Source organism: Neovison vison, chromosome 5, assembly GCF_020171115.1.
Source record: "Neovison vison isolate M4711 chromosome 5, ASM_NN_V1, whole genome shotgun sequence".
NCBI classification, from domain to species: domain Eukaryota; kingdom Metazoa; phylum Chordata; class Mammalia; order Carnivora; family Mustelidae; genus Neogale; species Neogale vison.
In genome coordinates this window covers 16608064-16622070 of record NC_058095.1, presented here as the reverse complement: position 1 = coordinate 16622070, position 14007 = coordinate 16608064, and the positions used below count along the sequence as shown (strand labels likewise).

At 35.7% G+C, this 14007-nt stretch overlaps 1 protein-coding gene across 4 annotated transcripts in view; it reads right to left on the bottom strand.

Annotated features, from left to right (window-relative positions):
- The window catches only part of CDC27 (cell division cycle 27), a 73130-nt gene that overhangs the window by 26093 nt on the left and 33030 nt on the right, over positions 1-14007 (bottom strand). For 3 of the 4 annotated variants that reach the window (XM_044247690.1, XM_044247692.1, XM_044247688.1), the window contains exons 9-12: positions 11475-11590; positions 4111-4210; positions 2913-3120; positions 2547-2719 (exon numbers count right to left, since the gene is read on the bottom strand). In XM_044247690.1, the coding sequence (XP_044103625.1) occupies positions 2547-2719; positions 2913-3120; positions 4111-4210; positions 11475-11590 (597 nt within the window). The remainder of the gene's footprint in view (positions 1-2546; positions 2720-2912; positions 3121-4110; positions 4211-11474; positions 11591-14007) is intronic. The other variant, XM_044247689.1, reaches the window with a different exon arrangement.

Genomic DNA, 14007 nt, shown 5'->3' with positions numbered 1-14007 from the left:
ACTTTTTTCCTCCCCACACTCACAGCTCCCAGAACGGTTTCTCTCACCTTAAGTTTGAGGCTTTGGGATATATGAAACCATTTAGTAGTTCCCTAGTTTATCATTCAAAAGTTCAGAATTCTAAAAGTCAAGTTAAGTTTAGGAAAAATAAAAAATATTGGGACTGTTCTTAATGAAATGAAGATGGCAGAAAATACAGAAACAGCATTTATAAAACCAGAAACTCCCAAGAAATGGCCATATACTATCTAGGATTAGCTTAATGATTTGTAACTTCCCTGAAATCCCTTAAAAGTTACAGGTACGTTTTTCTAACAGGCACTGGTTGTAAGAAGACAGACCGAACTACAAGGCAAATGTAGTTTTTGGAAATCTTTTGGTTTCAAATTATTCAGGATCTATTGTTTCCTCTGAAAAGTGATTGTTGATAGACAAAAAGAAAAAAAAAAAACTCATGAAATTAAGTTGAAACAAAGGCTTCTGTTTAGTTAAATATCTGGGATGCTGCTCTATAATTAGAGGTAAATAATAAAAATTATGTATTTTAAAGTACTAGTGAAATAATAAATTAGAAATAATTTTCAAAGGGGTTTGCCAAACACAGCTTTTGCCTATGTATCAGTAAAGGCTCATTATCCAAATATGGAACTTCTAGCAATGAATAAGGCTGATTTGTCTACAGCAGCACTTTTTTTTTTTTTAAAGATCTATTTATTTATTAGACAGAGAGAGACACAGCAAGAGAGGGAACACAAGCAGGGAGAGTGGGAGAGGGAAAGCAAGCTTCTCGCCAAGCAGGGGGCCCAATGCGGGGCTTGATTCCAGGACCCTGGGATCACGATCTGAGCCAAAGGCAGCCGCTTAACGACTGAGCAACCCCAACACTTCTTTACCATACAACAATACATGAATTGGTATCTTCTTTATTTATTCTCTACCTAGAGGAACACTTCACCCCCAGATCTTTGCGTGGCTCATGAAGGAGTCACCTCTTTTCTCTGAGCACATTTTAATAAATAGCACCATACATCATTGTGCTGTAATCCCCTTATCATGCTTCATTTTTTTCTTCCTATGACCTATTGCAATCTGTCCTTATACATGTATTGGCTTACAATCTATCTCTCTTACTAGAATGCAAGCTCTATAAAGGCAAGCAATTATCTGTCTAGCTCTATTACAGAGTCTAGAAGAGAATCTAAGACATAACATGCACTGAATAAATGAGGAGCTGAAAGTAAACAGGGAAAAAAACATAACTTTGTTATAAACCTCATAATTTAGAGAAATTTTATGATATATAGATTTCTTGAACTTTTAAATAATTTTTTAAAGTTTATGGCTGGGGAGAGAAAATGCTTAGAAGGTAAACTGGGTAGGAAATTTAAATTTGAAATTAGAATTTTCTTTGGCTTTGTGTTAAATAATCGTCTCCTTTTCTGGTATAAACAGATAACTTAAGCAACAAATGTAATTAAAATTAAAAGGATAAAAGGTTTGAGAAGGACATTATGTCCTCCATTATATACAATTTTCTTCATAGCATTTTTGAAGTTTATAAAACATACTAAATGCCAAAAAGTCATCCCAATGGAAACTCGCATAGAATAGAAAAATTATTATAAACACCTATTACATGGTAATATATATTTTCAGATCCAACTGAGTAGGGTACAAATATTTCACATAGGAATATATGGATGTTGGTGCCTGGATGGCTCAGTCGGTTAAGCATCCAACTCTTGATTTCGGCTCAGGTCATGATCTCAGGGCCTTTTTTTTTTTTTTTTTTTTTTTTTTTTAAGATTTTATTCATTTATTTGACAGAAAGACAGTGAAAGAGGGAACACAAGCAGGGGCATTAGAGAGGGAGAAGCAGGCTTTCTGCCAAGCAGGGAGCCTGATGTGAGGCTCGATCCTAGGACCCCAGAATCGTGACCCAGAACCGAAGGCAGACACTTAATGACTGAGCCACCCAGGTGCCCCATGATCTCAGGGTCTTGAGATTGAGCCCTGTGTAGAGCTCCATGCTCAGCACAGAGTCTGCTTTAGATTCTCTCTCTCCCTCTCCTTCTGTCCCCACCCCCCAACCACCACACTTGAGCTTTCTTGTTCTAAAATAAATAAAATCTTAAAAAAAAACAAAAAACAATATAGGTATTGGATTCTCTACAAATCTATCTCAAGCAATCTTCTCAAATTTAAATTACTCAACCCTTAACACAAGAAAAAAATTATCTATTTATATATTAAAATGCTGAGAAAATAAATATAAAGGGTTACATAATAAATATTGACCTTTTGGTTTTTGTTTGTTTTTTTAATTTGAAGCAGCTGCAAATCCAGTGTGGAGCCCAACGTGGGACTTGAACTCATGACCCTAAGATCAAGACCTGAGCTGAAATCAAGAGTTGGATGCTTAACTGATGAAGCTTCTCAGGTGCCCCTAAATATTGACCTTTAAGATCTAGCTGTCTCAATCACAGGCATTTCAATTAAATTTAAATTATCTCTAAAAAACATGTATAACAGTTTTCTATACTTACTTGCATGTACTCTGAAAGTTCAAAATAGGCCCTTCCAATTTGGCACAGTACCCAACCAGTATTGTAGTGGTGAGAAGGTAGGTGGCTCAAGATATTTATAGCTTCTTTGCAGTTGTATGAACACAAAGCTAAATAGCCTTTCCCCATTTCACGAAGAAGGCTCATCAAACCTTCTAGGAGAAAACAATATAGTAAACAAAGGAGAAAAACACAATAAAACAGCTTGGTTTTCTAGAAAGGCTAATTACAAAATAATTAAAAATTCCAACATTTATCTTTAAGGTACTTTAATGAACATTAAAAAAACTTACTTAAATAAGTGAATAAAATAAAACACAAAGAAGATATTAAGCATTTAAAACAGACCTGCTGCTGCTTTCTGTAGATTAAATGCCTGGATCTGAGGTGTGATTGTGGAGATTTTCCCTTCTGAAATGATGGAAGAGTCCAATTTTGTAATTTCCAGGCTATCATTTATGTTAGGTTGAGTTATTCCTCCTTTATTAGTTTTACTTTTAGTTTTTCTGTTTGGGATTTTAGGCGGAAACTTCATTTTTAACTTTTTGCTATTCTCCTATAAAAAGGAGGAAAATTCCACACTTGTTAAACTCATATATTTTAAGACCTCCCAATCCTTTCTCAAGTATTTGTCATAAAATAAATATTAAAAAAAAATGAAACTGACTGGTCTAAATTTTTCTCAGAAAAAAATGTATAATAACAAAAATTTTCAAAGTCATTTAATTTTAAATGCAACAATCCTGAAAATAAATTGTATTAATGAATTAGTGTGTAAGCTGTATCAGTATTGTTTGCTGCTCTTTTCTGAAAGTATATAACTTTATTATTTAAAAATGAGAAAATAAATGGATGCAATATTACCTGATTGTCTGAGAGCATTATAACTACTAAGTTATAAAATTGTTGATTTGTTCATGTCAAAGTTAAAAATTAACCATAACATTTGTCAAGGAGCAAAGAAAATTTACCAAGGGCATGATGAGGTCCTCCAATTGTACAAAGAAGTGGGCAAAGAACACACTGGAAATTTCCATTTATCCTTCCCCTAATTTTCTTAGGGAGAATATCTGACATAACCACAGGCCACCATCAAATCCAGGAGACTGGAATTGGTTCAATACTATCAACTAAATGATGTATCTTATTTGGATTTCATCAGTTTTTACAAATACTTTTTTTTTTGATGTGATAGTTCTATGAAATTTTATCACATGCATGATTCGTGTAATCAACCACCACAATAAGGACATAGGACTGTCTGACCACTACATAAAAAAATTCCTTTGTGCTATGCTCTAGTAGTTGTAGCTTCCCCTCCAACTTCTAACTCCTAATAGCCACTGATCTGTTTCACATCACAATAATTTTGTCTTTTGAACAATGTTTTATAATATTTATTAAAGAACCAAAAAAATTTATAAATGTTATAGAAAGCTTTATAAAATAAAAAAATTAGAAAAATTAAAATAGTCTCTGAATTTACTCATTAGAGATGGAGAGGGAAGCATTAAGTAAATGTGACATATGGAAATCTTTAAATTACCTTGGTTGTAGAGCTGTCACTAGTAAAAAGTCGTGAACTTCTTCGAGGCAGTGCGTTTGGGGGAGATGTGATAGTGGGGCTCAATACCTGAGGTGTTGTACTAAAAAAATGATAAAAGCAGACGTCAAAAACAAAAAACCAACAAAAAACCACAGAAACAAAATCCAGCTTATGACCATTACCTTTTGTTTCAATTGAGATACATTAAAAAAAACCCCACATTCATTATGTTTGTACTCTAAAGTTGAGGAGTTTGGTTGGTCCTCTGTCATCGCTCTATGAAAACTCAGAATTTAAAAGCTATCTGTGTTATCATAAAATAATAAAGATTACAGCTCAGAGCTTCACTCCATCTGAAATTGCTAACTTGAATTTAAAACAATCCACATAAACACTGTGGATCAAAAAGTGATAAACACATCTATAAACTAATTCTCTCTAGCCCTCATCTGCAACCATAGCAAGTTAGGGAAAAAAAGAGAGCTGGACATAGATAGCCTAAAAGTGGGATATTTGCCAGCAAATAAATACCATTAGAACAATTATTATTTCTTTATAAATTCAAACAATCACATCAAGGTTTATTCTGTTTAAAGCCAAAGGAATCTAATGATTGCCTACGTACTTTTTTGTTTTTAACTTTAAAAGGCAAACCCTAAGACACAAGGATTCCATTTTTAGAAAGTAAGCCAACTTAAAAATCACAAGTTACCTGAAAGAGGGTAAGTCTATGGACTAAATGGTTTATAGTTTATGTGAAATCCTACTAGTTACCTAAATTTGAGTCTAAGGCTTCTGAGAATAAAAGACACTGACCAGTGAGTACAGAAAGCCCAGGCTGCTCTTACCTTTTCAAAAGACAGAATCTCAGTGTAGGGATTACAGCAAGTGAGGTCACTTAGACTGATGAATCAATTTTATTTTATGATTCATTTTTAAAGACGCATTTATAATTTTTATATTTTTAAAAAAGATTTATTTTAGAGACAGAGGGCAGAGGGAGGGGCGGAAGGAAACCGTCTTAAGCAAACTCTTTATTGAGTGCAGAGCCCTATACAGAGCGTGATCTCATAACCCTGAGATCATGACCTGAACTGAAACCAAGAGTCAGATGCTTAACTGCACCACCCAGGGGATTTGATACATTTTTTTTAAAATTAAAATTTTACTCTTATTATTTAATTTTTTTAAAGATTTTATTTATTTATTTGACAGACAAGAGATCACAAGTAGTCAGAGCAGCAGGCAGAGAGAGAGAGGAGGAAGCAGGCTCCCCGCTAAGCAGAGAGCCCGACGCGGGGCCCGATCCCAGGACCCCGAGATCATGACCCGAGCCGAGGGCAGAGGCCTCAACCCACTGAGCCACCCAGGTACCCCTGTTTTAAATTTAAAAAAAAAAAAAAAAAGATTTTATTTATTTATTTGCTAGAGAGAGAGAAAGAGCAAGAGAGAGAGAGAGAGCACAAGCAGGGGGAGTGGCAGGCTGAGGGAGAGGCAGGCTCCCCACCAAGTAAGGAGTCTGATGCAGAACTCGACCCCAGGACCCTGGGATCATGACCTGAGTTGAAGGCAGACGCTTATCCGACTGAGCCACCCAGGTATTCCCCTAGGATTTCTTTTTTTAGAGAAGATTAGGGTCACAGCAAAATTGAGTAAGGTACAGAGAGATGTGCCATATAACCCCCCTCCCCCGCAGCATCCCCCCTTATCAACATGCCCTACCAGAATGGGACATGTTACAGGTGATGAGCCTACACTGATGTATTATAAAGTCTACAGTTTATAACAGAGTTTACCGTTGGGTTTTATTCATTCTATAGGTATGTGTGAATATATATAATGACATGTATCCATCGTGGTGTCACAAAGAATATTTTTATGGCCCTAATCCTCTGTGCTCTGCCTACTTATCCCTCCCCCTCCAACCCCTGGCAACTACTGACCTTTTTTATTGTTTCCATAATTTTGCCTTTTCCAGAAGCTGATTTATTTTTAAGTACAATATCCTTTATTTGAACGATGTAATTTATGTTATAAATGTGAATTATATGTTGTCAATAATGTTACCTCATTATAGAAAACAGTTTGTCTGGGAAGTGAGAGGGAATAATTTCATCTACGGAGCAGTTTATAGGGAGGACAAGCCTAAGAAAAATGTTGAGACTTCTTAAAAGCCACAAAAAGTTGCGTAAGTATAACATCAATCTTGTGGGGGTAGAAGCAAAAATAATAATAAGATAATTTGGGAGCTAGGAGGATGAAGAAGATGACGTCCTCCTATATCATAATTTTCATTATGGTTCTGTTAGCTCCAAAGGCCAATAGAAGAAAAAAATGTCCGAAGTCTGACAGGCATCAGGAAAATGAATCAGGATACTGAGTGAGTTTGAAACACTGGTTGTAGCACATGAAATGTACTAATTTCTTTATAACTTACATCTGTTTAACTAGGAACTTGAGAATGAAAGGAATGTGCTCTAGAATCAGACTGTTGAGGTTTGAAATCAGTTCTATCAGTTATTACCTATGTGATTATGTGCCAATTATATAAAACAGTTAAAAAAAAAAGTTTTGCAGGGGCGCCTGGGTGGTTCAGTCAGTTGAGTGTCTGCCTTTGGCTCAGGCGGTGATCTCAGGGTCCTGGGATCAAGCCCTGAGGCCACTCCCTGCTCAGGAGGAAGTCTACTTATGCCTCTCCCTCTGCCCCCTGCTCATACTTGTTCTCACTCTCTCTCAATCTCAAATAAATAATAAAAAAAAAACTTTAAAAAAAATTAAAGAAATTTTGTACATAATATTTTATGGTTTCATAATAAAATATGAATGCTAGTTATAAAAAAGATGCTTTGGAAAGAATATAAGAATGATATTTAGAGGTTAATACATGTAGAGAAAATAATGACATACAAAATTTTGGAGGGAAATTTAGCTAAGAGAACTATACTATTCTAATCATCTTTAAAAAACAACTTTCTTTAAAAAAAGAACAGACTTCCACTGCCAATGGTAAATGGAGTAAAATGGACCAGATTTACTACCCCGTCTTTAACAACCAATAACACTGAAAACAAACAAACAAACAATGGTTTTCAGATATCGGACAGAAAGCACATATGCCTGAAGAGAATTCTGAGAACACAGTGCAGGGAAGGGGAATAGAAGTCAGTGGTCTTCCTGTGTTGAGAAAAGGTTGAGACTTCCAGGAAGTGAAGGCAGCTAGAATAGGAAGGTCAGAGTACTAGAAAGGGGAGCTACAAAGAGGGAGAGCTTCAAAGATCTGCTGGAAGTTTTCCTAGAATCTGCAGTTGAAACTGAGGAGTGCAACCGTTTAAGCATGTTATAATAAAAAACTCACCTGGTCTTTGTCCTGAATTCTTGAGAAGCAGCTTCTAAATGCTCAGAATTTCTCTCTCTTTTTAAAGATTTTATTTACTCATATGACAGAAAGAGAGAGAGCAAGAGAGGGAACATAGCAGGGGGAGTGAGAGAGGGGGAAGCAGGCTCCCCACAGAGCAGGGAGCCAGACTCAGGGCTCCATCCCAGGACCCTGGGACCATGACCTGAGCCGAAGGCAGATGCTTAACGACTGAGCCACCCAGGTGCCCCAATGCTCAGAATTTCTCAAGTGATATGAGTGTCTTTGTTCTTCAAGGTGGGCCCCTGAGATCACACCTGAGTTATGCTAATGAAATGACTTGTGGTGGGGCCCCAGACAGTTTCAGGATACTGGGCTGGCCTTGCCAGAAAGACCAACCAGTGACTAGAAGGCTGAAGCTTTGAGCTGGCTGTTAACAGCCTGACCTTCTCCAGAAAGGGGAGGGTGGCTGGAGAATGAGTTAAATCACATGACCAATGACACAAGCTATCATGCCTATGTAATATAACTCCAGTAAAAACTTTCACTACCAAAACTCAGTAGTGTTTCCCGGTTGGCGAACACACTGATGCACTGTTGAGGTGACACGTCCTACCTAAGGGAAAAGACACAGAAGCTCTGTGTTCAGGACCCTCCCAGACCTCATCCTATGGGGTCTTGCCTTGGGTCCTGGTCTGGTCCTGACTGGTATACCTTATAATAAAACTTTAAGTACAGAACTTACCTAGATTCTATGAATTGTTCTAACATATTAAACCTCAGGAAAGAGCAAGAACCCTCAAATTTGTAGGTAGTTGGTCAGAAATGAAAGTGGACCAGGGAAACCCTGAAATTGTAGCTGCCAAGTCAACAAGATTTGTTAAGTCTTGCTGGGACAATCATTTTAGCCTGAAGAGTCTATGCTATGTCTGGGTAATTAGTATCAGAACTTACTATAGTATTACAGTGAGGAAAACTACCTAAATCTAGAGAAAAAAATATTGGAAAGGAGCTGGCAGAACAATTCTTGGGGCTCACCCTGGACTGGGAATAGCTCAGATTTTCAATAGCCAGAATGAAGAAACCTCATACTCAACAGGTCATTGAGTACTCAAAGGACACTGCCTCAATAGTGGGGCAAAATTAGTCTAGACTAAAGGCCACTCTTGTCCTACCCACAAAACTTAAAAATCAAGACCTAAAAGGAATAAAGTCTTAACAAGTAACTGCCTCCCAGAATAAAACAGAAATACTTAGAAGAAGATAAAATAGTTCAGCACTCAACAATGTAGAATTTCTAATAACTGCCATAAAAAAAAACAACAACAGCAGAACTAGGCGTACAGAGAAGCAGGAAAATATAACCTATAGTGAAAAGAAAAAAAAAAATCAATAAAAAACAAACCCAGAAATAACACAGTAAGACAGCAGACAAAATCATTAAAAATCATTAAAAAAATAATTATAGATATATTCCATACGCTCAAAAACGTAGAAGAAAGAATGAACATGTTAAAGGAGAAAACCAAATCAAACTTCTGGAAATGAAAAATAGAACATCTGAGATTAAAAGTCAATCTATATCCTGGCTGGGGTTAATAACAGATTAGACACTGCAGAAGAAATGATTAATGAACTTGAAGACATAACGATAAACACTACCCAAAATGAAACAGAGGAAAAAGACTGGAAACAAAAATGAACACAGTACTGAGCTGTGAGGGGCACCTTCACAGTCTAATAAACACATACTCAGTGTCCCAGGAGGGAAGAGGGGACATGATTTGAAAAAAATACTTGAAGAAATAATGGATAAAAATTAGCTAAATTTAATAAAAAACTACGAAATTACAGATCCAAGAAGCTCGATCAATTTGAAGGTCAAGAAAGAGGAAAACTACATGATAGCATATCGTGATCAAATGACTTAAGATCAGAGATAAAAAGAAAATTGTAAAACCATCAGAAAAGAAATACATTACATATGGAGGAACAAAAAATAAGAATGACAAACTTCTTGTCAGAAACAAAACAAGCTAGAAGACAGTAGAACAACATCTTAAAAGAAAAAAACCATGAACAAGAATTCTGTATCTAGTGAAAATATCTTTCAAAAACAAAAACAAAGGTAAAATAAAAATCTCTTTCAGACATACAATAGCTGAAAAAATTCATTACCAGCAGACTTGGACTATAAGAAATTTTAAGTCTTTCAAGATGAAGGAAAAGGATACCAAATTGAAATGTGAACCTATAGAAAGAAATAAAAAGCACCGGAAATAGTAAATACGTGGGTAAATACAAAATAGATTTTTCTTATTTTAAAAAATCTCCCTAGAAGATAACTGACTATTTAAGAGAAAAACTATAACAATGTAAATGGGGTTTACACACATGTAGGAGTAAAATCTCTGGCCACAATAGCATAAAGATAGGGAAAGGAGCATAAAGCACACTTTTATAAGGTTTTATACTGTATATGATGTGGTACAACATTACTTGAAGATAGACTTCAGTAAGTTAAAATATATACTATAAACACTAAAATGGCCTCTAAAAAGACAAAACAGAGTAACTGTTAATGAGGCAGTGTTAGGTTGAACTGTGTTTCCCCCCAAAATATGCTGAAGCCCTAACCTCCTGTAACTGTGAATGTGACTTGTTTGGATTCAGACTCTTCGTCGATGTAATCAAGTTAAGAAGAGGTCATTAGGGTGAGTTCTAATTCAGTATGACTGATGTCCTTGTAAGAGGGAAGTTTGGATATAGAGACACACAGGGAGGATGGCGTGTGAAGACAGAGGCCCATACTGAGTTATGCTCCCATCCACTAAAGATGCCTGGGACTACCAAAAGCTGGAAGAGACAAGGCAGGGTCTTCCCTTGGAGGCTTCAGAGGGAGTATGGCTCTGTCAACACTCTGACTTTGGGTTCTAGCTTCTACAACTGTGAATGAATACATTTCTGTTGTTTTAAGCCATCCAGTTTGCAAGAACTTTGTTACAGCAACTGTAGGAAACTAAGATAGGCAATAAAGGAGATAAAATGGAATCAAAAATACAAAAAAAAAAAAAACCCCACATAAAATCATCAATAGTTGATGTTTGTTAGTTAGTATAATTGTTTAGCTTAAGTGAAATATATAATTCCGTAAATTATGTTTATGTATTCTTTAGGATTAGCATTTACTCAGCCTATATAATACTGTTCTGCAGGAGGCCTCAGGCTTCTTCTCATAACTGAGCCTCAGGCAATCCCTGTCATGTGTCTGTGAGCTGGCACTTTTGAGACTTGCCATCCTGGCATTTCAGAAATAGAGGCCTTTTACATAGTCAAGGTTTATGTACATGTGCATCTATTTTAAAACTTCTGGTACATGTATCATTCTTCTAAAATATTAGCTATGGTTTGTTTTTGAATACTTCAACAGAAAACAGAAACCCTATTTAACACCATTTCTGTGTGGCAGTGGATTCATTATTTAAAGATTAGCCAGAAGATTAATTTTATGATCTGTATATAGAAGTGCATAATAGGGGAAGGGGAGAATGAAACCTATCTGTATTTGACCAATGAAGGTCATGTAATAAGAAAATTATTTTGGAGAAGTGTTCAGAGTATCTCGTTTAAACAAATTCATGAGGGAATCAGAGTAAAATAAAAAAGACATTTTGGTTACTTTTGTCTTGATTTGTATTAAAATACTCAACTAAAAATTACACTAGTCTTTTCAGTTAAGTTTGAAATGCCTTTTTCCCCCCCAAGATTTTATATTTAAGTAATCTCTATACCGAGTGTGGGACTCAAAATTACAACCCCAAGATCAAGAGTCGCATGCTCTACTGACTGAGCCAGCCAGACACCCCTAGAAATTTCTAATTTGACTTATTTAAAATTTATAATAGTCATTCTAGAATTCTTGAGAGTAAAAACCTGCCTAAAGTGAATAAAATTATGTTTTATAGCAAGAAAAGCCAACAATATCAAATAATGACACCATAATAAATACCTTGTTTGCGGGCCAGAACTTTGTGTTTGTGCAACAAGAATTGGGGTTACCTCTCGACTATTTCCACTCTGTGAGAAGACAGACTTTGTTCCAGTTTGGCCGATTCTGGCAACAGACTGTAAAACACAAAAAGTCTAAGGTTTGTGAATTATAAATTGCACTGAAAATGGTAAAAAGACACCATGATGCTCCCATCTACATTTTCTCAATGCAAGGTTTCATAATACATACTTGTTATCTGTAAACACAAATTATTGTTATTATTAATGTTAATTAATATGTTAGGAGCAACATCAAACTATTTCATTCTTTTAACTTCAGTATTTTTTTTTTTTTAAGATTTCATCTATTTATTTGAGAGAGAGAGAGTGAGTGAGAGAAAGCACAAGCTGGAGAAGTGGCAGAGGGAGAGGGTGAGGGAGGTGCAGACCCCTGCTAAGCAGGGAGCCTGATGTGGGACTCTATCCTAGGACCCTGGGCTTATGACCTGAGTTGAAGACAGATACTTAACCAACTGAGCCACCCAGGTGCCCGTTTAACTTCAGTATTTTTATCTTTATACTAGCCTTCCATTTTTTAATTTAGTTTTTAAGGAAAGGCTCAAACTTCCTAAAAATTCCTAAAAAGGCCATTATTACACATTTTCCAGGTGGGGCTAAGTGTTACAAGAATTTTAGGACAGCTACTACTCTTTAGATTTATAATCTAACTCAGATTTATGATCTAATATAAAAATAATAATAAGTAAGATTTAACATCCCTTCTTTGACACTTAGAAGTGGAATACATTTTTAAAAACTTCCCGATTATTTTCCATATTCCAAGCATTCTGCTCTTGGAATTAACACTTCAGTTCAGAGGTAGTTCAGAGGAATACATTTTTAAAAACTTCCCGATTATTTTCCATATTCCAAGCATTCTGCTCTTGGAATTAACACCTCTTTGTAGTGCGTTCAATTTCCCATTAACTGCTCTGTTCCCGTGGAGGAGTAAAAAGACCTCCTGGCCCTCAGTCTTCTATAATTTATCAACTTACTTCTATTCATTTCCATCACTTGGCTTCTTTATAAAATGATCTGTGACTGTTGTATCAATGGTTATTTTTAGCTTTTTTTAATACCAGATAATTTTCTTCAAAACTTATTACTTTGACACCCACTGTACATAATTCTCAAACTTTATAATGATAATTAAAAATAATAACTTTCTCATCAGATATGAAAGCCTTATTTTGGCCTTTCCTGTATTCAACATGAATGATCATGTCCTCCTTTTTGAAACTGTATGTAACTTCCAAAATAGTATGGTATCTTGATTATTTGTCCTAGGACTTTATCTGCAGGATCTTCTTCCTGCCACTGTTTTAAATTAAGTATGCTCTGTGTTCTTTTGCTATTCTGTTTTCCTAGGTCAGCCTGGCTATTTTGACAACCTTATTATTTCTATCACCAGGCCATATTCTCTCCCCTATGACTATCCATGAAATAGTTTTATCTAATTTACCACCACCTCAAAATAAAACTTTATAATCCTTCCTTTTCTTCTTCCCCAAGATGGAACCTCTCCATTCACCCAAGGGACAAAATTTAAAGTCATTTCTGGCCCTTCCTTATTTAACCAAGATCTGTGTACTGTACACAATATTCAGTTTGATATTTTTAGTGGATACTACAGCAGACCTACATGTAGAACTTTCCTATGAATGTCTTATAGCAGGGGAAGTAGAAAACAGGAACAGAAGAGGAGGAGACAGCAAGTGGCTTTGTTGTTTGGGCACTGAAATCACCTACCCAGCACTAACTTGTCCTTGATTGCTATGGCTTGCCTCGTTTTGGCTTACTTCACCTGGCATGCTGATTAGTATCCTACTATGCCTTCTTGTGATTGTAATAAACTGATTTCTACAATTATACTTCAGGTAGCTGCCAACTCCTATAAACAGGATTTAAAGTAATCCACACATCAAGTACTTTGAAGCCCCCCACTTTTTTTCCTAGTCTCAGAGTTTCTATTATTACTCATTAAGAAGCTATTATAGAAACAAAGCTTCACAGACTCTAAGGAATTTTTGGAGTAAAAAGAACAAGAACAAAACATCTCTAGGAGGGTTAAGGGTTTATATCAGTCATTAACCAGTATGACTTACTTAGCTTCCATTTCTTGAACACCTATTAAGGATGGCAATATGCATTTTAAATATACAACCTAACTTATTTCCACAGAAGGTAACCCTTTACCACAGAACTATTTGAAGCAAATGGCACTTTGACCTCTAATGCCATAGACCTATATAAAAGTACATTATTTAAAAAGTCTCAAGACTTGCTGCAGTATTTATTATAAGGATACTGTCAAATATTTTTTATTTTACTACACATTTACTATAAAGTTACTATGCATCTATAAGAATCTGCCATAAAAAAACTTTATTATAAGAAATAGCTGGCTTTATGGAAGTCAATTTTTTTTCATGTTAAGTAGTACATTTAAAAGACAAATACAGTCGTGGAGACAAGTAAAAAAATGGCAGGTA